This window comes from Drosophila kikkawai, chromosome X (genome assembly GCF_030179895.1).
Source record: "Drosophila kikkawai strain 14028-0561.14 chromosome X, DkikHiC1v2, whole genome shotgun sequence".
Classification (NCBI taxonomy): Eukaryota; Metazoa; Arthropoda; class Insecta; order Diptera; family Drosophilidae; genus Drosophila; species Drosophila kikkawai.
In genome coordinates, this window is record NC_091733.1 from 21,969,073 (window position 1) to 21,993,205 (window position 24,133).

General features: G+C 36.3%; 2 protein-coding genes across 3 annotated transcripts; one reads left to right on the forward strand and one right to left on the reverse strand.

Moving 5' to 3' along the window:
* Positions 1–2,595: 2,595 nt before the first annotated feature.
* Positions 2,596–3,051, forward strand: LOC108085921 (uncharacterized). The gene has a single exon (XM_017182696.1). The coding sequence runs from the start codon at positions 2,596–2,598 to the stop codon at positions 3,049–3,051; it is 456 nt and encodes a 151-aa protein (XP_017038185.1).
* A 6,636-nt stretch (positions 3,052–9,687) lies between these two features.
* LOC108085926 (uncharacterized) lies at positions 9,688–10,459 on the reverse strand. Of its 2 annotated transcripts, none has more exons than XM_070288234.1 (2): positions 9,899–10,459; positions 9,688–9,823 (listed from the first exon to the last, which is right to left on the reverse strand). In XM_070288234.1, exons 1-2 carry the CDS (start codon positions 10,363–10,365, stop codon positions 9,808–9,810), a joined length of 483 nt encoding a protein of 160 aa, XP_070144335.1. In that variant the 5' UTR covers positions 10,366–10,459; the 3' UTR covers positions 9,688–9,807. The 2 variants fall into 2 exon arrangements, with proteins under 2 accessions (XP_070144335.1, XP_017038189.1); XM_017182700.3 differs by having other exon boundaries at positions 9,884–10,456.
* Between the last annotated feature and the right edge of the window lie 13,674 nt (positions 10,460–24,133).

Consider the following 24,133-nt stretch of genomic DNA (forward strand, 5'->3'; position numbering starts at 1 on the left):
AGCAATGCTTAAATCTTGACACAGAATTTTTGCAAAAGAATAAAGTCTCTCTCCGATCTAAAATTGGCCTAAACAAAAGGCTAAGGTGCTTTCATTTCAAACGATATTTAAATAAAATATATATATATTATTTTAATATTGTGACTCTGTATACTAGTCATAAGACTTTTTTTTAGATTTCTTTTAGATTTTTGTTTAATTAATTCTTATTTTTTAGTGATGACATAGAAAAAGGGTTATATTATAGTTATACTAACTTTTCCTGTATTGTTTTAATATATTTACTTAAATATTAATTATATAAATTGCAGAAACTAAAACCTTTATATCATAAATATATAAAAATAAATCACTAAGCTCTGCTTTCTTTTGTGTAAAATGAGTTTCTTTAAAATAAAATTTTTAAATTTGAATTTATAGTTGTAAATTCAAAGAATATTTGTACTTAAAACGAAGAAACTTGGATATTTATTAAGGGACTAAGGGCTTTACTTAAACCAAATCTATAAGGACTTAATAATATTCGCTCTAGTAATTATAAAAATATAGAAAAATTATATAGAAAAAATCCAAATACGTCTTTCGAAAGGACTGTTTATAAGTAAGAATTTTAATTTTTAATATTCTATCAGATTAAGTAAGGCCAAGAAGTTGACTTTAAAGCTTTTAAAAATATCTACAAATAATTATATTTTAATTATAACAAATGAATTACACTCAAAATAAGAGCTTTAACATATAAAAAATATATATATATATATATTTTTTATTCATCTGTAAATCTGAATAATAATTCCACTGTGTTTCTACGACTCTTCGTTTGCTCTTCACTGATGGAAGCCCATCGGTACCCCAACAATGGGTTAAGCCTAATTTGATTAATTAATATAAGAAATGTGTCTTGAGGAGAGAGAGAAAAAGAGACTCGGAAATTCGGTGGCTGCATTCAGATATTATCCCCCATACATACACACCGATCGATTGGGGATTTGTTTGGCTTGGAATGTGCTACTTGTGTTGAAAAATGGCCCCACAACAAAAGATGGAACTCGAAAACCGACAATATTACACACCAGATATGCATAATATACACACTCGCACACACACACACACTGCGATTTAAGTTGAATTATTTATGCGATTTTATGTTATTTTTACAGCAACAGCACACCGAATTTATTATTGTTTTTAAAATACAATATTTAAATGACTCGCCGTTGCCAGGCGATAAATAATGCAGTTCACCCTGTCCCCTGTCCCCTGTCGCTGTTCCTGCCCTCCGTGAAGAGCTCATCTGAACTGATCTGACACTGTCATTGCATAAATTTCGGTTTTTTACATTTCCACCATATAAATACACTTACTTGCAGCCGGACAACAAAGGCAGAGCGAGGCAGAGCGAGGCAAGGCGAGGCGAGGCGAGTCCCCCAGGCCAGCTGACAAGAAGAGTTCGTTAAGGGAAGAGGCCACCAAATAAATATATATATAAACTCGGACATGGGTGGGGATACTCCTTTAAAGGCGTAAAAAAACAGAGGCAGAGGTGGCTCCTTGAAATAACTCCACAGCTATATAGATAGAGACAGTAGCCAAGCCCAGTTGAAGCCGGCTTAACCTTTCCCAAGAAGGTTATATCAAAATAATTATTTTACTAATTATTATTTAAATATAAATATTATTTATAAATTTATTTTTACAAATTTGAAAATGTATTTATTAATGTATATATTTATTTAATTTCATTTCTTGAAGAACATCAGCATTTTTTCAAGCATTTTAAGATGAACCTATTCCTAATTATACATTTGTTTGCTTAATTAATTTAAGTAATTTTTATAATAAACACAAAATATGTGCATATAATGCGTTACAAAAGATCTAAAATATTTGCATTTTTTAAATCTATACCTAGGATATTTTAAAATATCCTAACTTAGTTAAAAATTTATAAATTTCACTCACAAAGCTGTTCCTAGTTAGTTTTGATAAGCTTAAAAATCCTGCATATGGATTTTTATTTTAGAAAATCGAAATTTTGTCTTAATTTTTGATAATTAAAAAAAAAAAATGGCTAAAACGATGCGGCTGTTGATGCTGATCCAGCATATTCATGATTTATGGGCTCGGAAATGACTCCATTACTAAATTTTATTATTTTTTTTTTTAATTTAAGACTAAACTTACCCAGTAAGGGCATAAAAACGTTTAAACTTTGATATTTTTCTTGAACAACAATATACAAAAAAAATATATAATAATAAAATTTACAAACTCGTATAATATTAGTAACAAATAAAAGGAAAGTAAGCTAACTTGGTGGATTTTTGTATTTTAATCATTGATAATCTTTACCTAACTATCTATCAAATGATTGAGGAATAATTTAATAAGAACTACAAATCAAAAGAATATATTTCCAAATCAAGCAACCCATTATTCTACTGTCTGCCAAAAAAACATCGATTTAAATAGTCATTACAGTCAGAGACAGTAACATAACAAGTCATACGCGAATAACAAATATTTTAATAATTTGTTCTGCTTCAAATTCAAACTCCAAACCGCAACTGAACAATGGACCATGTGCGTATCCATATGGTAAACGAGCTGATGTATGGAGCCCTACTCCTGACAGCCATTGCCGCTGCTCCCGACATTGAGATAAAGCTACGCCTGAACTACAAAGCCGTGCAGAGCGTCTCCTATCGCTTCCCGGACCTAAAGGCCACTATGATCAAGGCCCTGCTGCTGACCGCCTTGGCCATGGTGCCAACGTTGATGAAGCTGCCCAGATCCCTTACTCAGTGGCGTCTCTTCAAGTACCTGCCCCTGGCCCCCTGGATACTTATCTGCTGTTTCAAGTTCCCCCAGCATGTCGGCATGTATATGTTTACGATCGGCAATACCAAATACATGGACTCCACTCCCTTGGTCTTGGGCCTGATGATATACTTCATACTCTTCGGAATGGCCATAGAGATGGCGATTCACTGGATGGTCTATGCCCGCATGTGCATCGCTGGGTTTGTCCTGGTAACGATCAAGTATTAAAGGTGATCACGTGGGCAGCCCTTTTCCAGATATCATGTATCCCATAGAAGCCAGGCTACAATTTGGGATGCTAAATTAAAAAAAAAATATGGTTAATTGTTAATTACGATGCCGATAAAATAAAACTACGATTTGGAAACAGGCACAACTATTTGTTTTGATTTTTTTGGATACCGAAATACACGATGTGTTTATTCAAACTTAAAAAACCCAACTGTTCTCCTTAATAATAGTCTCAAATTTAAAATAACATAAAATTGCACTTAAATATAGATATTAAAATTAAGTTGCACTTAAACTATTAAGTAAAACTGGCTCTCTTTTAAATAAACCTTATTTATAAGCCAAGAACCAATTTACGCAAAACTCTTCCCTTAACAAACTGTTCCCATCGAATGGCTTCCACACACGTAACCGGGCCAAAGGCGAAAGCCATCCACTTGCGTTCCTCTTTTCCCTCTGTGTTGCCATCTCGCTCGGGCGTGAAAGGCGTTCACAATGTCGCCAACGCCAACGCCAGCGGCGACGTCGACGCAGCCAACGCTGCCTTACCGTTAAATTGTCGCCATTGCAGTGGTTGATGTGCGAGCGAGACGAGCGTATGGGTTAACAGTGTATCACATACCATTATATGCGCTAGTGTGTGTGTGTGCGTGTCTCTTTTTGTTGCATGTGTTTGTTTGGCTTTGCGTTTGCGTTGCTTACATTAATGTTTCGTTGCCTCCTCTTGGCCGCCCACCGCCACCCACTCGCGCACTCCCTCTTCCTTTTTGCCCGCCCCCTGGTTCCATGCTCCTTCCGCCTTTTTTGTGGATCCGAAAAGCCACCGTCAACAACATTTTTCGCCTCTCGCACTTCAAAGTCACAATTCCTTCTTTCCGCCTTCCACGTTAACTTCCCTCAGCTCTGCCCCCCGCCCATCCCTCTTCTTCCCTTTGCCTCCCCCTCACCCCAGTTTTACCGTTGTTTTTGGGGTTGCATGGGGGAGCATTTTTCTTTTCTTCTTTTTGCCGTTTTGGAGGCGGGGGGTTTGATTTTATGCTCGGCTGTTTTTCCCTCTTTTCCAAGCATTTTTCTTACGCTTCGTGATATGTAGTATGTTTTTTCCTTCTTCATTTGCTGGCAAAAATTTTTCTTTTCATTTGGCGAAACAGGCAACGCCAATCAAGCCACCCCCGCCCCCTTTTACGCCGACTGCTGTCGTTCAACCCCCTTTTTTTTGGTACATAAGCTCCCCAATTTCCCCCCTTTTTGCCGCCCGTCTAGGTAGCCCAAATATTGTACATAAAACTCGGTGCTTTTTCCCAATCGTGGAGAAGGATGGAATGGGGGGTAGTGCTGGGCAGGGTAGGGTAGGGAAGGGTTGGGTTGAGTTCGTAGCGAGTAGGGGTTGTTGGTACGAGACCGAGTATAACGGCACCAGAGATAACGAACTAACTAACTAACGTTGAAATCAAAATCAAGCAGCCTGAAATGCTGGAAAAAGGAGACGAAGACACAAGGGGGCGATGGCAGGAAAGGGTGGGCAGGGGCATAGGGGAATGGATGGAAGTGGAACAAAATAGGGAGGGAATGACCAAAAGGAGGGATAGGGATATGTGTATGTATACACACGCACAGTTGCACGGAGAGAAAATCAGTAGTGAATTATTCAACCGACAAACGAATTTTTCTTATCGAATTTTTTGAATATTATCAAAAGCTTCTAATCGAATTTTCTTTTGGAAATCATCTTGGATTTTTATTTGAGAATTCTTCTCGAACTTTTCTTGAAATCTCCTCGTATTTTCATTTAGGAACTCTTAAAATCTTATTGTATTTTTATTTAAAAATACTTTTGAACTCTTTTTCTCGAAGTCTATCATTTTCTCGAACTCTATCTTAAAATTATTTCTCGAACTCTTCTCTAGAATTCTTTTACAAGAAATATCTCTCTCAAATTCTTCTTTTGGAAGGTTTTTTTCACAAATTCGAGAGAATTCTCTTTCTCGAAATCTCATTTTCGAATTCTTATTTAATATACTTTCTCGAATTCTTCTCCTCAAACTCTTCTTTGCAAATTAAGTTATTGGAATTCTTCTTATTGAATTGTCTATCTTGAATATTTTTTATTGAATTCTTGTTCTTAGCCTTGTTTTATTAATTTTCTATCTATACATTTTCTCTAATATTTTTGTAATACTTAAGTTAATTAATTTAATTCTCTTCAATGAATTCTTATAGGAGAATTCTTTTTCTTAAACCCTTTTGTGTTGAATTCTTTTTGTTAGAATTCTTCTTCGTAAATAATACTGTAAATATATATAAATATATATAAAATATATATAAATCTTTAAGTTTTATCTGCTCTGCCTGATAAAAAGAGAGTATTAAAGTGAAAAGTGTCGAGTGCAGGCAGGCATTAGGGTTTAAGAGGTCGCATATATGCATGTTTCTAGATGGGAGGTGTTCATCAGAGCCTCGCATCGATGTTGGACTATATATGCCGAAATCCCCCCCACTGATTCCATTTGGCAACAAAATTTTCAGTTGACTTCAAACATTTTCCTGTCGCTTTTATTCTGTGTGTGTGTGTGTCCTGTTCCTGCTGGCCATCAGATTTTACTTTGTTTGTTTTGGATTAATTGAGGGACTAAGGCAATTAGAGTAAAAATTAATGGGTTTGGGATATATGCTCCAAAAATGCCCAGTTTTTATCCATCAGATGCCAACGAGCATTGCCTTGATCCACGAGATACAGCCACAGTAGAAGAGTATTAACCAGGAACTTTAAATTGAATTAAATTTGACCTTAAATTATACAGAAGTTCCCTAAAAACCGACTAAGCTTCACACACTCAAAAGTTAACGTTAAATACAGCAGAATTACTAACAAAAGTCAAGAGGAGGCAGCATAAAAAGCAAACAAGCACCAAAAGAAAATAAAATCGTATGAAAAATGAGCAGATTTTCGCTGTTATTATTATTTCGTCTTATTATTATTATTCTGATTATTATTTTCCTTTGTTTATTGTTTTAATTTTGGCCTGGCTTTGTTGTCGCTTTCTGCTTTATGCTTTTCGTTTTTGCTTTTTTTGCTCTCGGGTAATTTGCTGATTAAAACAACACCAAGGTAAGACACAACTTGTTGTTGATGTACGAACGTACATACCTGTATTACCTGTGTGTGTGTACCCATCTGTGTGCAGCTACTTTCGAGCATTAAGCATTTTCAGTTTTCAATTCATTTGACTTTTCATTGCAAATGCCAGGGTATTATCCACACGCTTTTAAATTAATTAAATGCAGCAACATCGGAGCACAGAGGAGCTGATGAGGAGGGTGGCCATAAAAACGCTCCCACTGCCGAGTCCTCAACGGTAGTCAAGCAGCAACATCATATATAAATATATATAGAGCTATCTATATGTTACATACATATATCCCACGGCCCAACCCCCTTTTAATAAGGGCGCAAAGTCAAAATGGAAAATTTTTAATGCACCGAAAGAAAATGTGTGTTTAAAGATGCATAGATTTAAAGGGGAAACGTGTCTAAAAGCAAGGCTTAAGTCAATATAATTTAAAACAAATGCTTAAATCTATATATTTTTGAACCCTTCTATAAGAGTAAATAATATAAAAAAATACTTTTTAAAAGCAAATATTATATTTACATAAAATTAATAAATAACTAGAAAGTTAAATATTATTAATGATTTTTCTACTTAATATTTTGACTCTTGAAATTATTTTATTAACGGTAAAGATGATTTTTCCCCTTCAAATATTCAATTTTCCACAATACATTACTTACCATTTCAATAACAAATAATATTTTATTTTTATAATGCCTAAAAATCGAATCTAGTTAGCTTAAAAAAATAAATCAAAATGCTTTATTGCTGAGCAAACAAATGACGATAATGATGTCGATAAATAGGCCTTCGACGGATATGAGCCAATGGGTACCCCCTCGAACTCTATGCAAGCAACCCCCCTGGAAGCAGCCAGGATCTCACCCGCTTCGTCCTTATGCTAATTGGCATATGCTCAATTAAGCACTGTGGCAACCAAAGCAACCAGCAACCAGCAGAAACTACAAACAAATGCAGGAAAAAAGCAGAAGTTGCAGGGAAGAAGCAGGAATTGCTGGGAAAAAGTAGGACTTGCAGTGCCCACTTTCTTCTGCCAGGATAAAACCTAAATAAAGTATATTAAAATATTAATAATAGTAGTAATATGTAGTAATAGTAATATTAAAAAGCATTTTGAAAAGGAACAGAATGAAACGTTGACTTTTATATGAAAAAAGCACAAAGATCATTGATGCCAAAAGCATAATTACAAAGCAGTTATAGCTAGAAAGCAAGTGTTAATATTATTTAAATCATAATTACTTGGTAAATTATCAAGTCCGATGTTATAGACGCCAATAAATAAGTTTATCTGGTTTAAAATTACATTAATCATAATATAAAATTAATATTTATTTAATAAATAGATAGGCAACGTCCCAACTGAACTGCAAGCTGCCTAAGCATCACCTTTGTATGTATTCAAGTGAAATATACTAAAAATCCTAGATAGTAGATGGTTTTTGTTAAACATTCGGGCTCCTTCAGGGAGGCTCAAAGTTGTTTTTCTTTTTTTTTTTTTTTTTTTGCCAAGAACCGACAACGACTTCCATTGTCAATGGGCTAAGCGAAGGAGGGAAGGACGATAAAGTTACCGTGACAACTGCAACTACTATAAAGGAGACGACACGGCGACACTGCAGCCGGAAAATGCTGGAAAAATCAACAAGAGTGAGGTTTTCACAATTGTAATAAAGCAGCGCCGCGTGTTTTAATACCAAAAAGGAAGGAGAGCAACAAAGGAAAATTCTTGCGGGAAACTGGCAACTGCAACTGCAACATGCAACAACAGCCTGAGCGTCGGCCACAGGAGCCAGGTTTAATTTAAAAGGATAATAAAATATAAAATCAACAAAATATGAAGTCAGTCACAATAACAAGTAGAAAATATATATTATATATTTATTTTTAAACTAAAATCTACTTTAAATAATAACAATAATAGAAAAATAAAAAGCATATAATAACTAATTACAAAAAAAAAACCTTTAAAAATTTCTAAAATGTAATTTAAATAATGAAAATTAATAATAAAATATATGTCCTATTTAAAAATAGTTTAAATTGCTTTTAGTTAAAGTTAATATAATTATTGGTTTATAGGAAAATTTATGATGAATTAAATAAACACACAAACTATGCTTATTCCTTAAATAAATTTAAATTTAAATATATTTTGCTATATTTTATAATTTATTTGATAAATATAATAATAAATATTGCTAAAAAAAACATATTTAAAGGGCATTTAATACATTTTATTATAGATTTAAAAATATATTTAAGCTTAAGAAAAGTAAAAGTAAACTACAAGCTTAGTTAATTTATGCACATCTAATTACCAGTACTAATAGCTACTTAAAAAATGTACAAAATTTTGAATTTGTTTAAAAATAGGGGATATATATTGCAGCTGCAACACATCTCAAGCTGGAACAACTGTTGCGACGGAGTTTTGCCGGCTGATTAAATCGGGGTAACTAATTCGAGAACATGTTACCATATACCATTTTCCACTGCCTATTTTCCATTTCCATTTGCTACGCAGCAGCAGCAGCATCAGCCTCCCCTCGGGCCAACAGCTTCAAGATTGCGTTGCTAGGTGTTGGCATTAACTCGCAGCATCTCCCGGGCCGCAGTCATCATTTAGCCATAATCAAAGCAATCACCCGCAACCAGGGAGAAGGGTTTGGGGGACGGGAAGTGGGTGGAGGTGGGGGTACTTATCTGCCAAGCCAAGTCAAAATGTTAATGTTGTTAATGTTCCGCTCAGCGTTCAAGTTAGATGCATATGTCAACATTTTTTTCAGGGATTTTATATTTAAGCAAATAGGAAAGGGGGGTGGGGTGGGTACAGGATAATGCCTCATGCCAAAGGCTGGTTTTACAATAATAACAATAATAATAACAATAATGGAATCTAATTAATGACATTTTTCAGTAAAGCATTTACTGTTTGCTAATTGAGTTGTTTGCTAAGCATCGCGTTTGCATTGATTAAAGTACTATGTGCATGTGATTTATTTGAGCAATTATTATTTATTAGTTATTACAGTCACTTTGTGTGGCACTTGATGCTAATCAAGCAAGTTGTCAACTGATGTATGTATGTATATCTACACAGCAGACAAAAACGTTCGTTTATGATATTAAAACGATAATTTTGCGGACATAAACGATAATAAAGTTTATCACCTGTCATGGGTTTTGTGACAGCAAATGCTCTCATTTTCGGACCTTTTACGGTTCTTTGGCGGGTATAATCCTGAGAATTCTGAGTACTCGTCCGCTTTTCGTCCGTTTGCGCGTCTGTTTTTAAGCATTTAGCGAAACTAATGCGGAAAAGTCCGATTCTTTGTCCGTATTTAATATCTTTAGCGGACATTTTTCGTATTCACCCGCTTAAGGGCAACTACTTTGTCTGCTGGGTAGGTGTAAGAGAAAGGCAACAGACAGGAAGCTCTACAAACAAATCTTTTAGTTGTTAAATATCAATAGTAAAATTGAACCACTCTGTATGTCTGTTTCCAAATAGTAGTCTCTATTTATTTAGCTCGTATTTAATTATTAAATATATATTTTTGTTTGAATTTAGCATCCCAAATTATATCCTGGCTGCGAAGGAATACGAGAGGTCAAGTCAGAAGATCCTATTCCTAGTGAAAGACAATAAGTATTCAATTTCTGATCTGCGAAGAAAGCAGGGTACCACTTACTTTACCATAACATACCCAGAAATGCACATGTGCGCATAGACAATCCAATGCCAAGCCAACTCAATGGCCATTACGAAGAATATGATGTATATGGCCAAAACCATGCTCAATGGAAAGGTGTTCATGTATTCAGCCGTATGGCGGATCGTAAATATATGCCTGATGACATGCTGGGGGAACTTTACACAGCACATAAGTATCCAGGGAGCCAGGGGCACGAACTTGAAGAGACGCCACTTGGTGAGGCGTTGGGGCAGCATCGTCACCGTGGGCATCATGGCCAGGAAGGTCACCAGCAGGGCCTTGATAATGGTGGTCCCTATGTCCGGGAAGCCATATGTGATCCGTAAGTCATATGTAATGCTGAGCTTTTCATCGTATCTGGGGCGTAGCTTTATCTCGATGTCGGGAGCAGCGGCAATGGCTGTCAGGAGCGCGACTCCATACAGCAGCTCGAGTAGCAAATAAAAGCGTTGGCTCATTGTTCACGTGCGGAATAAAGTCAACCAAAAAAGTCAATTTCAAACTGAACGAAATACAAATTTGGTTTTTTTGACAGACAGTAGAATGATGGGTTGCTTGTTTCAAATATTAATATTCATATTAATTCGTATTCTTTAATTAAAACCAAATATAATGTTAGGTCTGAAAGAGGCATTACTTTCCCTAAAACCCGCCTCGCATTCCATTCTTTCTTCTATTTTTTATCAAAGCCAATCAACACCCGAGACAAAAGTTTGCCCCTTTGTTTGGCGATAGGTGATAGTTCCAATTTCAGAGTGATTCCCTGATCTCCTGATTGCCTGCTGCTGCTGCTGCTCCGTTGCAGCCTGAGGTTTTGGAACTGTCAATCAGGGGATCGGCTTTCAGAAAAGTGCACTCAAGCCCGAGGACTCGGCTGTGTCGGGACTCATCTGTCCCTCCCTTTCCCGATATTGTGGCATCCATTGTGTTGATGTTTTGTGTGCTGCCGATGGCGACATGATCGATATATATATACATATATATGTATATTGTTGGGATCATTTTTGGGCCCATTGTCTTGGCTTATATGTACATATATGTATAGATTTTTTTTAAATAGCAATCTTTGGGGCAGGGGACAGTCCTTGCATTGACACTTCTCACTTGGGCGCGATAAGCGATCTGGGATCTGGGATCTGGAATCTATAGAGTCCCCGAAATGGAAGTCGCGCGAGTGTCAAAAACCATTTGAGGCCAAAATAGAGCAAACATTTCAATTAGGCAATATCTGGTAATTCAATATGTTGTTCATTTTACCTTTTTTGTTTTTTTGAGGTCTTTGAAAATGGCAGAGTCTAGGCGAGTCATTAAATAATTAAAAGGGGGAAGAGTTTGTTAATTTATTTAATTTAAATTTATTATACATTATTATAGAGAGTATTTTAGGAGCAAGGTTGTAGTAAAATATTTATAATAAATAGTAAGTACAGAAATATTAAGACATTTTTAATACTTATTTAGCTCTAGTTCTTAATTCGAATATTTTTAAGTAATATTTTTTATTATAAGAGTGATTTTTGGTGAATATTTAAACTAAAAATTATGTTTTAATAGCTATTAAATTATATAAATATTATTTACAGAGTTGCTGAAAAAGTCTTAAAGAAGTACGAGTTTTCCCTTACGTATTTATTAAGCCTGTTTCTGGTTTTTTCTTTTAAGATATATAAAAATTATTATATGTTATTTAAAACTAAAATAAATAAATTCAAGCCTCACTTTATTATAACTTTCCGCCACTTTTCAGGATCCCTGACCCTTGATCCTTTCCTCTGAATTCAAGCGGAGGCGGCGATGGAAACTAAGACTCCAATTAGCCTGGCTCTTCAGCTCTGGCCCACCATTTCTCATTAGGCCGGGCAAGGGGATTCAGGAGGAGGGGTAAGAGGAGGAGAAGGAGCAAGAGGAGGAGTAGGAGGCTTTCCAGAAGGCTCTCCCCCTTCTTCAGGGCCTTTTGGGGTTTCTGCGGGGGGTTCGTGAGGGGCTTGAAAAATAAAGTGAAGCACTTGCTGTGGGCCTTAACACTTGGCATTTGGCCAGGAGAGCGGGTATCTCACCACACAGAGAGAAAAATATGTTAAATGAATTTTTAAATATATTTACTAGAACTATAAGAAATATATTTATAATTAAAAGATATTTTTTTAAAAGCTTTAAAAGCTATATTTTTGAAAATTCAACAAAAAAAACAAGGTGCTAAATTTAAGCTAAAAAATATCTGATATATTTTTGGTGTTTCAATTAAATTCCCCTTTTATTTTCAGTGCAAACGGGGGACTGGGGATCTTATAATGTCGCTGTAACTATGCTTCAGGTGGCTAACAGGTGACCGGACGACAGGGCGGGAGGGGATGAAAACGTCAACATAAGCAGGCAAGGTATTATTTTTAAGCTCTTCCTTCATTGTCTGCCCGCCCAGACGATGACCAACAACATGGGGGCCACATAATAATAAGAAAAGGAAAAGCGGAAAAGCGGTGGGGAAAGGGGAAGGGGGAGGGATAGAAGACCAAGGGAAATAATAAGAAGAAGATGTTGACGTTGACGTTTGGATCGAACTAAATAAATGTATTTACTTGTACTTTGTGGCTCACAATATAAGAATGGGGGAGGTGGAACAACGAGGGGGTAGGGGGTCCAAGGGAGATAAGGGAGCCGGAACCCAGAGGGTGTGGCCATCTTGTGCTGTAATTCAAAACCCTCTCTCGGACCGAGAAGAAACTAAAAGAAGTAAATTAAAAGAACACAAATGCCAGGCTCTTAAGACATAGGCAACGAAAAGGGATGGCAAGACACTATATACAGAAAGGGAGGAAAAGGGACTAAAGACTAGGGGGTTTACAGGGGAGATTCCCTAAAATGTATATACAAATCTTGGAAGATTACAATTATACAAGTTGGGGAAACCTAAAAGCAAATGGGAGATATTTCTTATATTTTCTATAATTTTTAAACATTTTTCATTAATTTATTTATAATTTAATAATTAATAATTATTAATAAAACTTAAGTGCAGAAGCAAATAAACTATTTAAATAATTTTTAAAGTATTTATTTAGGTTTCTGTTGAATTTCCATCACTTAACTTCTTTTCCAAGACCAACTCCTCACCACAACCAGTTGGGAATTATAAGTCTCTCGTTTCGATATACACAGAAAGGAAGGAAAGGAGACTTAAGACTAGGGGGTTACAGGGAAGATTCTTTAGAATATGTATTAATATCTAAGAAGATAACAGTTTATACAAGTTAGGAAAGCCTAAAGGCAAATGGAAATTTATTTTTAAACATTTTGTTTTTATAAATGATATATTTTTTGAAATTATAATTTTTTAATAAACATTAAGTGTTTAAATAACAGCTGTAATGTATTTACTTAGTTATCTATTGAATTCCCATCACTTCATTCCATTTTCAAGACCAACTCCTCCACAACCAGTTGGGAATTATAAGCCCCCGGGTTTCGATAGTTTCTCCTATCGAATCACAACTGTACCGATAGCGCGCAATCGAAGTTGGCGAGGCACAAATGAAATGCCAAGAAATATGTCAATGAATTCCGAGTGCCCTGACAACCGAGCGATGGAAACCCAAACCAAAGGGAAAGCCAGGCCCGGTACAGGGCGAGACAAAGCTATAAAGTATCTCTCCGAGAAACAGACAGAGATAGAGCGACAGAGAACTGGCCGTGGACTTAGTGTGGTCCAGTCCCCAGATCCAAGTCCGAACCTGGCGGCCGCCACTGGCCACCAGGGAGCGCGCTGAATGTTGGATGTTGGACGTGGGACGCCGTCACATTGATGGACTGAAAATGAGCACAGAAGCGGGGCTCTTCCAAAGGGAGGGGAGGGGAGCTCTTACGGGGATTTTCGGAAGGGAGGGAGCAGCAGCAGCAGCAGCGGCTTAAGCTGGGCCCCCAAGTCTTTGGCGGCTGGCAAAGGTACCTTTACGTTTCTTAAATACCCTGATATATATAATATATTATATTTTATCAAGAAATAGTTTAATTAGATTTTAGTTACAATATGTAGCTTCAAAATAATAATATCTTATGAGAAGAGTGAAATATTACTTAAATTTTTCCAATAACTCTTAAATTTTTTGCTATAAATCTTCTCTCCAAGATCCTTTTTTTAAAACAAGTCTCTTAAATGCTTTCTTAAATACTTATCTTATTAAAAGATAGATATACCTTTGGTTTTTCAAATAGCTCTAAACTCTGCTTTCAAAAACCCCTTTTGCATTTAAAAAAAAGAGTATACCAAGTCGCCTAGATCCCCCAGAATATATATCTTTCTTGTTGTTACTCGCATTTTGATGAGGAAAAATGTGTGCTCTAATTGACAGTTTTTAGATTTTAATCTTCGGCCAAAAGGGGGGCTCAAGAAGTGAGGAGAGAATCGGACTCCTCGCTAATGCATTTTCAGCGTTTTTGGACGCCCATGCGATGGCAATGGCGATGGCGATGGCGATGGCGATGACGATGGGAGCAGCTTATGGCCACCAACAATGACATATATGTGATGGGGCTGGGTCTGGTTCGGGTATATACATATATATATTCATATATTCATTCATGCATCGCATATGCTCTTTGTCAATTAAGCAATCAGCAGGAAGTTTGCTGCGCACTTTGCCCTGTCACTCCTGGACCCCGCTTCATCTTCTCCATCACACTTTCTGGGCGGGATGTGGAGCGCGCTTCAATGCATCAGAAAATCACATCATCCAAAGCCAGGGCAAGAGTTTCAAAGCCTTTGTCTACTGATACCCTGGAATCGTGCAAACAAAAAAGAGATTTTACTACTTTAACAAATATTTGAGAGTGATTTTGGGAAATAGAAAAAAAACCCTATTATTTTTTATTAAATAAAAAATAATAAACTAAATTTTGTTATAATATATTTTTGAACTTAAAGTATTCCCATTAATTCATCATAATAAATCTTTTTCTAGGGTATTTAGTGAACCATCCTGAATTTTTTTTTTTTTTTTTTGCTCTCTGACACTTGACGTTTGTCGTTTGTCGGCGGGCGATTTTTTCATCATTTTCACAGCAGTCGCTAAAAAATACGTAGCGGGTTGAAAAGAATGTTGAGCCGCATATTAAATACCACCGCCTGAGCTCAAGTGTCAACAGAGCACTGCGACGCCCAGCTCCCCAGCTCCGACTCCGTCTGAGACTTTCGATTCCTGAGCTCTGTTCTGTGAGAGCTCGGATTCCCAGTCCCTGATTTATTTCAATCCGGGGAAAGGGGCACAGGAACGGGCACGGGAACGGGCACAGGAACGGGCACAGGAACGGGCACGGGAACGGGTTCCGGGCAATAATCGGACCCGGCGAAGACCGCCCGCGGCGTAATTGAATATTTGGAGTGTAAAAACCGCACCCGGGTTTTATGCAGCAGCGCCCAAAAGGCAAGGCCAGAGCATACAAAGAAAAAAAATCATTATAAATATAGGGTATTAATCACAGACTCTAATAAAGTCATTAATAACAAGAGTCGTATTTAAAATTTGATTCTAAAGCCTAATAAATCCATATCCTTTGTATATCGATACTTTTGAGCTTAGATATTAGTCATCGAACAAAATCGAACAACTTATCGATATTAGTCTTGAAAACTATTAAATATAATAAGCAAATAACAAATAACGACTAAATAACAAATCCAGGCTACAAAATTGATAATTAGCTTAAAATATTTAGCTCAAGAGAAAAGCATATTGATAAGGTAAGGTATTCAAGCGATTTAAGATTTATTATAAGAGGAACAAATATATGATAATTATATATTATATAATTTAACTATATTTAATAATTGAAAAACAGGTTTAAACTGTTGGTAATTAACTGAAAATATTACCTAAACAGGTGAACATTTTAACATTGTAAAATATAAAGATATTTATCTATCGCTGAATATCGAAATACAAGCTTTAAGAAACATATATCTCAGTACGTTAAATTAACCTAAAACAGGTACTTTTAGCAACCAGTGTAAGTATGAAGAGTGGCTAAAAGGATAAAAGTGGGGTGTAGGGCGCATTTGTGTATTTGGTGTAAATAAAATGAATGACTTTTTTGCACGCATGTGTGCTAGAGGGGGCGGCCACTCAGTTGATTATTGAAAAACACAAGTACAATAAAAATATAATAATAATAATAAGCACAGCGGCATAATGACGAGCTCAATGATGGCCCAACGAGTCGCACAAAAGGCGGCGACAAAATAATATGCACAAAACGGTGGCTGAGTGGAAAGGCAGGAAAAGTTTCCCGTTCCTCCGGGCAAAAAAAAAAGGATATGAGAAACGGGAAACGAGTGCAAGTGGGAGAGTCAAGCAGTCAAGCAGTTGAGCAGCAGTCGAGAGGGGTTGCCGGATAGGGATGAGATCGAGGGGTTGAGGTCCTCCTCAAGGACTGCGCCAACAACTCATGAATTGCTCATTTAGATTCCCGAGCTGCCACTCGAAGGCGCTCGAGTGCCAAGCGACGGGCTTTGTTCGCTGTCTGAAGAAAGTACTACAGGTCTGATGGAGGAGTGGAGCCATTGAAATACCCTGGAAATAAACATATGAATAGGCAAGAAATACTCATGTTAAATACCCTGGAAATAAGCTTAGATAATGAAGAGAATGTCCTGGCAATAAGCTTAGATTTAGGCAAAATAATGCTAATTAAATACCCTGGAAGTACCCGAAAATATAGACAAGTAATACTCATATATACTGACTGCAAATACGCTTTGATATACATAAGAAATACTCTGGAAATACCCTAAAATATAGACAAGAAATACTCCTATTAAATACCCTAAAAATTTTATAGAAAGAAAGCTACCTCAGAGACCTTTCAGATTTTTAAGTGATAATTAACATTTTTATAAGAGTTTTCCTAAAAACTCTTCCCAGTGCAGGAGCTCTATTTGTTGGATCCACTTATACCTATCACCGATATACCCTCATTTAATAGCCAACCGGAACCGGAACAGGGTATCGAAAACAAGGACAATTGCGCGCCATGTCGAGTGGTCGCCGAGTCTCCCGAGTTGGAAAACAATGCCAAACAATTGACAAAGGGTATAGTCTTCACAGATATATGGTAGAATATACTACGAGTATGAGTAGCAAGTACAAGTGCAGGTACTAATACAGGTACTAGTACAGCTACTAGTGCCACAACCAGTGGCATCCTAATAGGAGCAAGTGCCAGGCACCTGTGTGCCCGGGCTAAAAGCTGGCTTCCCTTTCTCTCACTCCTCAGGAGCACTTCCATATATTTGTCTTTGGCATTTGCCAGCGACTTTCCCTCTCTCTCCCTCTGTCTCTCTGTCTCTTTGTCTCTATTTCCCTCTGTGTTATTTTCTTTGTGCCGCTCCTGGTTTGGTTTTTTCTGCTGGCAGTTTGCCCAAGAGCTTAGGTCCCAGCCCAGCCCATTCCGCCCATTATAGCCCTTACCATTTTTATCGGTTAGATAGGTATAGATAGCGTTGACTCGCCGGATCTCTGGCGGATTATGGTGGAAAAGCGGTGGACTGAGGCGGAAAAGCGATTAGGCGGCCGATCAGCTGGATGAGAAAGGAGCTTACCGACAGCAGAAGATTACCGAAAGGATTCGCGATAGTCGGTGATACCAGTCTCACTCGGTGGATTAGAGGTAGATCAAGTGTGTGATCATTGAGGGCTCTTGATATACTGATAAAAAGGTTAGAGAAAAGTGATCCCTACTTGGTTAAGTCTAGAGTTGTATAAGGAAACTAAATTGGAAAACACAAGCTTTTCTTTGATCATTAAACGATCATCATCACATTTCCCCAAGATTCTACTTGTAAATAATTATAGATTTTCCAAGCTACCTGATCTCTCTCCCTCTCTCTCGGAGTCCATTGGCCTCGCGGTTACCTTTCGGAGCCAAAACAGTGTATATCCATCCGGCTAATTGCTTCGACACATTGTCCAAACAATGACGCAGGCGAATTATAGAGGAAAAGGCAGCCATCAGGCGGCACTTGATTTAATTAGCGGCCTAATGATTGATTTTTACCAGCAACCAAAAGCGATCAGTCGCTAATTTGATGAAACACACACAAAAAGCACACTGGCAAGAGAGCAAGTCATGGTCGTAATTGCATAGAATCAGGTGGGAAAATGAATGGGCCTCAAATATCAATATCATCGCACACTGACTAATCGAGAATAATTGCTTCGTGTTTTTACAAATCAGCGGGAGGAGTTCCAAAAAAAACATTTGTCATAGGTATTAAACAAAAAAAAGTGGAGAAGAAAATAAAACAGTAATAAAAACAACGCTAGAAATTAAAGCTGAAACTGATAAATATAAGGAATTTGATATAGATTTAGTCATTAGTTAAGTGTTTTATTATTTAATTTAGTTTATTTATTTTATTATTATTATTTTAAAGATATTTTTAGAATAGCTTTAAATTTTTTTTTTTATTGTTAAAATGTTTAAAAATTTCTATTTCTTATAAACTTTAATAATTAAAAACTTAAAAAATTCAAAAAAATAGCACCGAAAAACTTTCCGCACTGATTTTAATGCATTTTTGACCTAGTTATGATCGATTTCGTGCCCTAAGCCCATTTTAAAGTTCAAGGGTATACCAAATTTGGCTCCCGTAGTTAGATTTCTTTTTTGTTTAACTAAAAAACTAACATTTTATCAATTATAATGACTTTTCTTTCACAACACAACGTTTTACGTAGAGATTTGTACGTGATAGAAATGCTTTAAAGACAATCCTGGCCACACTGCTGCTGCTCTTCCCTGTCTCTTTTTCTATTTCTCTGTTTTTCTCTTTCTCTCTCTCCAAAAACATTTTTTTTTGTGAATTTAAAATTTAGTTTACTTACTTTTTATAATAATAATAAAACTGAACTTAAACATTTGTAATTAAAATAATTTTTCCTCCAAAGGCTAACCTCTGGCCACACTTCTGCTGATATACCTAGCTCCCTCTCTACTTCCGTCCTTCTCTCTCCGTCACCAAATGGGTTGGGTTATGTCTTTTTGTGTGGATGTAAACACGGACCCGCTCGAACAATAACTGTTGACAGCTCGTAAATTAATAATTTTGCACGGAGAAGAATAAATAGAGAGGGCGAGCGAGAGGGGGAAGTACGGCAAAGAACTGAGCAGCAGCAGCAGCAAACACAAAAACGGAGGAAAATCCGGGGCAATGGAAATAGAAATGAAAATGGAAATGGAAAATGGCCGAGGGCAGGGGTGCAAATTAGCCGCGTTTCCGCCTCGATCCATCGATCCTACAACAATGATGACAAATAATAGGCGGCAGCAGCAACAAATAAATAGAAAAATCTCCTTCGTGCCTGACACTTTGACTTCCTGTGGCCTTTTCCCAATTTTTCCAATTTTTTTCTATCCCATACCCATACCCCGCCGTAGCCCGTTTTCCCTTTTGGGCCCATTGTCAGTGCATTATCCTGTGCATAGGCAATTGCCATGGGCATATTATATGCATTTGGCCTCCCGCTCAGAAAACTCTCAAAACAAATTTCAAATCGAAATCAAAACAAATATTTCGTTTTGCCCATCAGTCTAGGATTCTTCAAGGATTCGGTAGCAGTTTGTTTTGAAAGATGCCGACAAAGGCAAAGGGTCTTGGCAATTCTCTTCACTCTACTTTTTACCTTTTTAGGTTTTTGCCCAAAATTCTGCAATTGCCGAATCTCTGCGAATCTGTGCAAATCGATCTTTAATGAAGTAGCCACAGTGGGCGGCTTCTTTGTCGGAAATTTCTTTAATAGAGCATGCAAATCGATGGTTCCTGAGTTAGAAAATAACATTTTTCCAAGCCTTTAGGTTGGTATTTGCTCACAATAAATAAATAAAAATTGTTTCTTAGTCGAATTTCGTTGGGTAATACTAATAAAATATTTATAAGAAATATTAAAAGGGGTATTATTATACTTCATAAATTCGCACTTGAGAATTTTAGGTGCACTCCTTTGACACAACTTTATTACTTTAATTATATTAAAGTGTAGGTATATATTAAATTTAACTTTAATATATTTAATTAAATAACCTTTATTATTTTTTTTAATTTAAATTTAAATTTAATTATAATATATTTTATTAAATAAACTTTATTCTTATTTTTTGTAATTTTTAATTTAAATTTAATTAATAAATTGTATTATTTTTTTTATAATTTTTAATTTTAATTTAATTACACTATATTTAATTAAATAACCTGTATTATTTTTTTAGTTTTTTATTTCAATTTAATTATAATATATTTAATTAACTAACCCTTCTTTTTTATAAATTTAATTCCATTCAAAAAACAGTTTCTAAATGCATTTATTCCTGTAATAATAAATAAAATAATATATACATCTTAAACTTAAATTTTAAACAATAAATAAATTTCATTAATAAAATTTCCAAAGCCCAAAAAAAAAAGCTGGCCCCGAGAAGAATGACTAGACTGGCTTTCTTCAATTTGTGCGGATGACATATTGGAATTCGCCCGGGGAATGACAAATCAAAAAACTGGAGAAACAGATCGGAAGCCCGGAGACTGACAATCAATATAGTATATGCCAGATCACCATCGAAGTGTCCAAAACTGAATCGAGCTAATTTGTTGCAATGAAGCTTACTGGATCTCTATCAAAAAAAAAAAAAAAAAAAGAAAAAGAGAAGGAAAAATATTGAGAGGGGCCAAAGAAAGAAATCTGTAAAAAATAGATGATATTCATGGATAATAAATTACACAAGGAACATTTTTTAGAAATAGTTTCTCAATTTGTTTAATAATATTCTTATGTTCTTTTATTAAGTGATTTATCACAATGACATATTTGAAGGCTTAAACATTTATTTTTTATAATTAAAAATACAGAAAAAATCTTCTTTTTTTCCTGTGCACGGGAAGCGGAATTGAATCCGACAGCTATTTATGATCCGGCGATCGACAGGTTAGTCCCCTCCCCCTTGCACACCCACAAAAGGTGCCCGGGAAATGGATTCGAATGAAAGGAGAGGAAAAACCAAGGCAAATCGCAGCAGCGCAGTGCTGCGTGGGCAGCAGCAAGAGGAAAAGTGAAAAGTGTGGGAATTACGTGTTCGTGGAAATCAAAGTCCGGAAAAGATCTGAGTCCCGAGCCGAACAAAAGTCCCATTGTAGCAAAGGAAGTTACCCCTGTGTATGTGTGTGTGTTTGTGTGATCTTGCTTTAGTTTTCTTTATTTTTCTCATTTTCCCTGACTGCTATAGGAAATACATGTTCGATTTGGGTCTGATATATAGATAGATACCTGTAAAACAGGCTTTAGTTTGTTTATAAAGCAAGATGGTTATATGGGAGACATGGCTAGAAGGCTCTCGGCTGTTGTTGTGATAAATAACAAATCTAAGAATATGGTTTTAGTAATTGATATTAATTTGTTTTAATTATATTATTTGTTTTCTAGTAATTTGAATATTTTATAGATCCTTACAATGACTAATATATGTATTATATCCTGTTTCCTTAAACGTATTTAACTAACAAATTGACAGGACACTACCTGTCCTTTTTACCCTCCAGGTTGTCACAACTACTTACCCTTCTTCTCCTCCTCTGGCTTTCCATTTTCATTTTCCTTTTCCTGGGCTGTTACAATTTTAATGTGTGTCTGCTGCGTCAAACGGCATAATAAAGCAAAGGCAGAGGCAAAGGAGGAGGAGGTGAAAGAGTAGGAGTAGGAGTAGGAGGAGGTGGAGGAGGAGCGGGAGCAGGAGCAGGCCAAAGAATGGTCCAAACTAAATGCATGCATGCGTGCGTCTTTTATATTGAAATAAAATAGCATAAAAATGGGCAACTAATGAATTTTCTCAGCGATTCCTGCGGGAATCGACCTTCGGTCCACTTCACTTCTGTTCCGTTTCGACGTTCCTCACATCCTGTTACCCCACTCCCCGCCGTTCCTTGTTGTCTTTTTGCCTACACCTAAAGAAATTTGATGTAAATAAAAATGAAAGGAAAATAAAATGAAAAAAAAATCGAAAATATTAGTAATAATTTTTTTTTGCCAGACATGGCCAGAAAGGTGCCTCTGTTTATGCTGATCAAGAATATATATGTTTTACGGGGTCGAGAATTACTCCTTCACATGCAAAAACTATAATACCCTGTCTTTAAATGGAAATTTAGGTATATTATTTTATTATTATATAATTTTTGGGACAAATCAAAATATAAAAAATCATAAAATATTTCAAATTACACACAGAGAAATTTTAAGATATCAAAATTTTTGAAAATTTTTTAAGATTTTAACGACCGTATATAATTAAAAAAAAAATTACCCATTTTTTTCTATAGGACATGGCTAGATCCACTTGGCTGTCGATGCTGATCATGAAAATACATAATTTATTCAGCCAGAAATGATTCTTTTAGTGAGTTTTTGCAAATTTCTGACTAAAATTACCCTTATTTCAGTAAACTGAGAATAAATATAAATATATAAATATATATGTATATAATTTAAGAATAACAACTTCAAAACGCACGTGAACAATGCTAATCGAGCTGCTGTATGGAGCCGCGCTCCTGACATCCATTGCCGCTGCTCCCGAGGTCGAGATAAAGCTGCGCTTCTAGTACAAATCAGTGCCCAGCGTCTCATATAGCTTCCCGGACATATAGAGATCACCATGATCAAGGCCCTGCTGCTGACCGCCTTGGCCATGATGCCCACGGTGATGATGCTGCCCCAACGCCTCACCAAGTGGCGTCTTTTCAAGTTCATGCTCCTGGCTCCCTGGATACCTATGTGCTCTTACAAGTTCCCCCAGCATGTCGGCATGTATTTGTTTGCGATCCGCAATGCAATAGACCCTTGATCGTGGCCCTGGTAATCTACGTCATATTCTTCAGAATGGCCTGATTTTCTATGCGCACATGTGCAAAGATATCCTGATAAAGTAAGTGGTTCCCTGCCCTCGTCGCGGATCGAGAATTAAATATTTCAAGCCTTTTTCAAATAGATCTATCTCATATCGGGTCTTCCGTCCATAAAAATAAAATATATGAAAAAATCTTAATCATTTGAAATATAAATATTTTCGAAAATTGACTAGCTTGCTGGTACACCATTTTTTGCCGTGCATCTAGACCAGACGCCCGGAGAAGCCACAAAACACACACTGAGCGAAGGAGAGCCGGGAGGGTGGGGACAACGGAACCGAGGTATTCACGTTAATCGCCAAAACCCGAACGAACCCCAAGAACAAGAGCGGCAGGCGGCGCATCCTAACCACCCCGCCCACATGGCACCCAGCAGGCCAACAAAAGGAAACTCTAACCGCAACACTCGACCGGCCCAAAGACACCCACCACCCACCGCCTAGCGCCCACCGACACCCCCTCGCTGGCGAAAGCCATTCAACCAAATGTTGTATAAATGTAATTCAATACTTTTTCAATCTTATTGCTGTTGCCGGTTACTTTTTCCGCTCACTGTTACAATGCACTAGAAAAAAAAAAGCATTTAATTATAATAAGTGTGTTAATAAATTATTATTTAACTATATATATATATTAATTAATATATATTTGGTTAGCTTTCTAAAAAGTTGTTAACTAAGATTATTAATAAAAAAATGTATTTCTATCTTGGTTAATGAAACAATTAAATATATAAATAATTAGTTATTTTCTTAAATTAAAATATGGCTTCCTTTAAAAATAAGTGTCCATCTTTAATTATATAGTTTACCTCGCATTTAAAAATTATACCTTGCTTAAAAATTGTTTTAAAAATTCTATAAAATATTTACCACTTTTTAGATACATCAGAAAATGCAAGCAACATTTTCTCGCAGTGCAACAGAGGAAGGCAGACAAAAAACTAGGGGGAAAATGTTACTCGAATAGGTACTACAAATTGGAAACACATTTTACCCTCCAATTACTTAAATACAATACAAACTGCGATTGATGGTGCTCGCCACGTTCTCGTCGTGAAAATGTAAACAATTCTGCAGGGCAAGGGGAGTGGGAGGTAAGGGTAAGCGGAGATTTTATTGTCAGTCCGTTTAAGAGTTAAAAATGGGTCAGATTTTCCATTAGCCAAGAAGCACAAGTAATTTAATATTTGTTTAAAACATTTAGAAAATGCCAGGCCACGATAGATAATATATATGCGAATATAAACCCTGGAAATACTTGTGTTTAAATATATAATA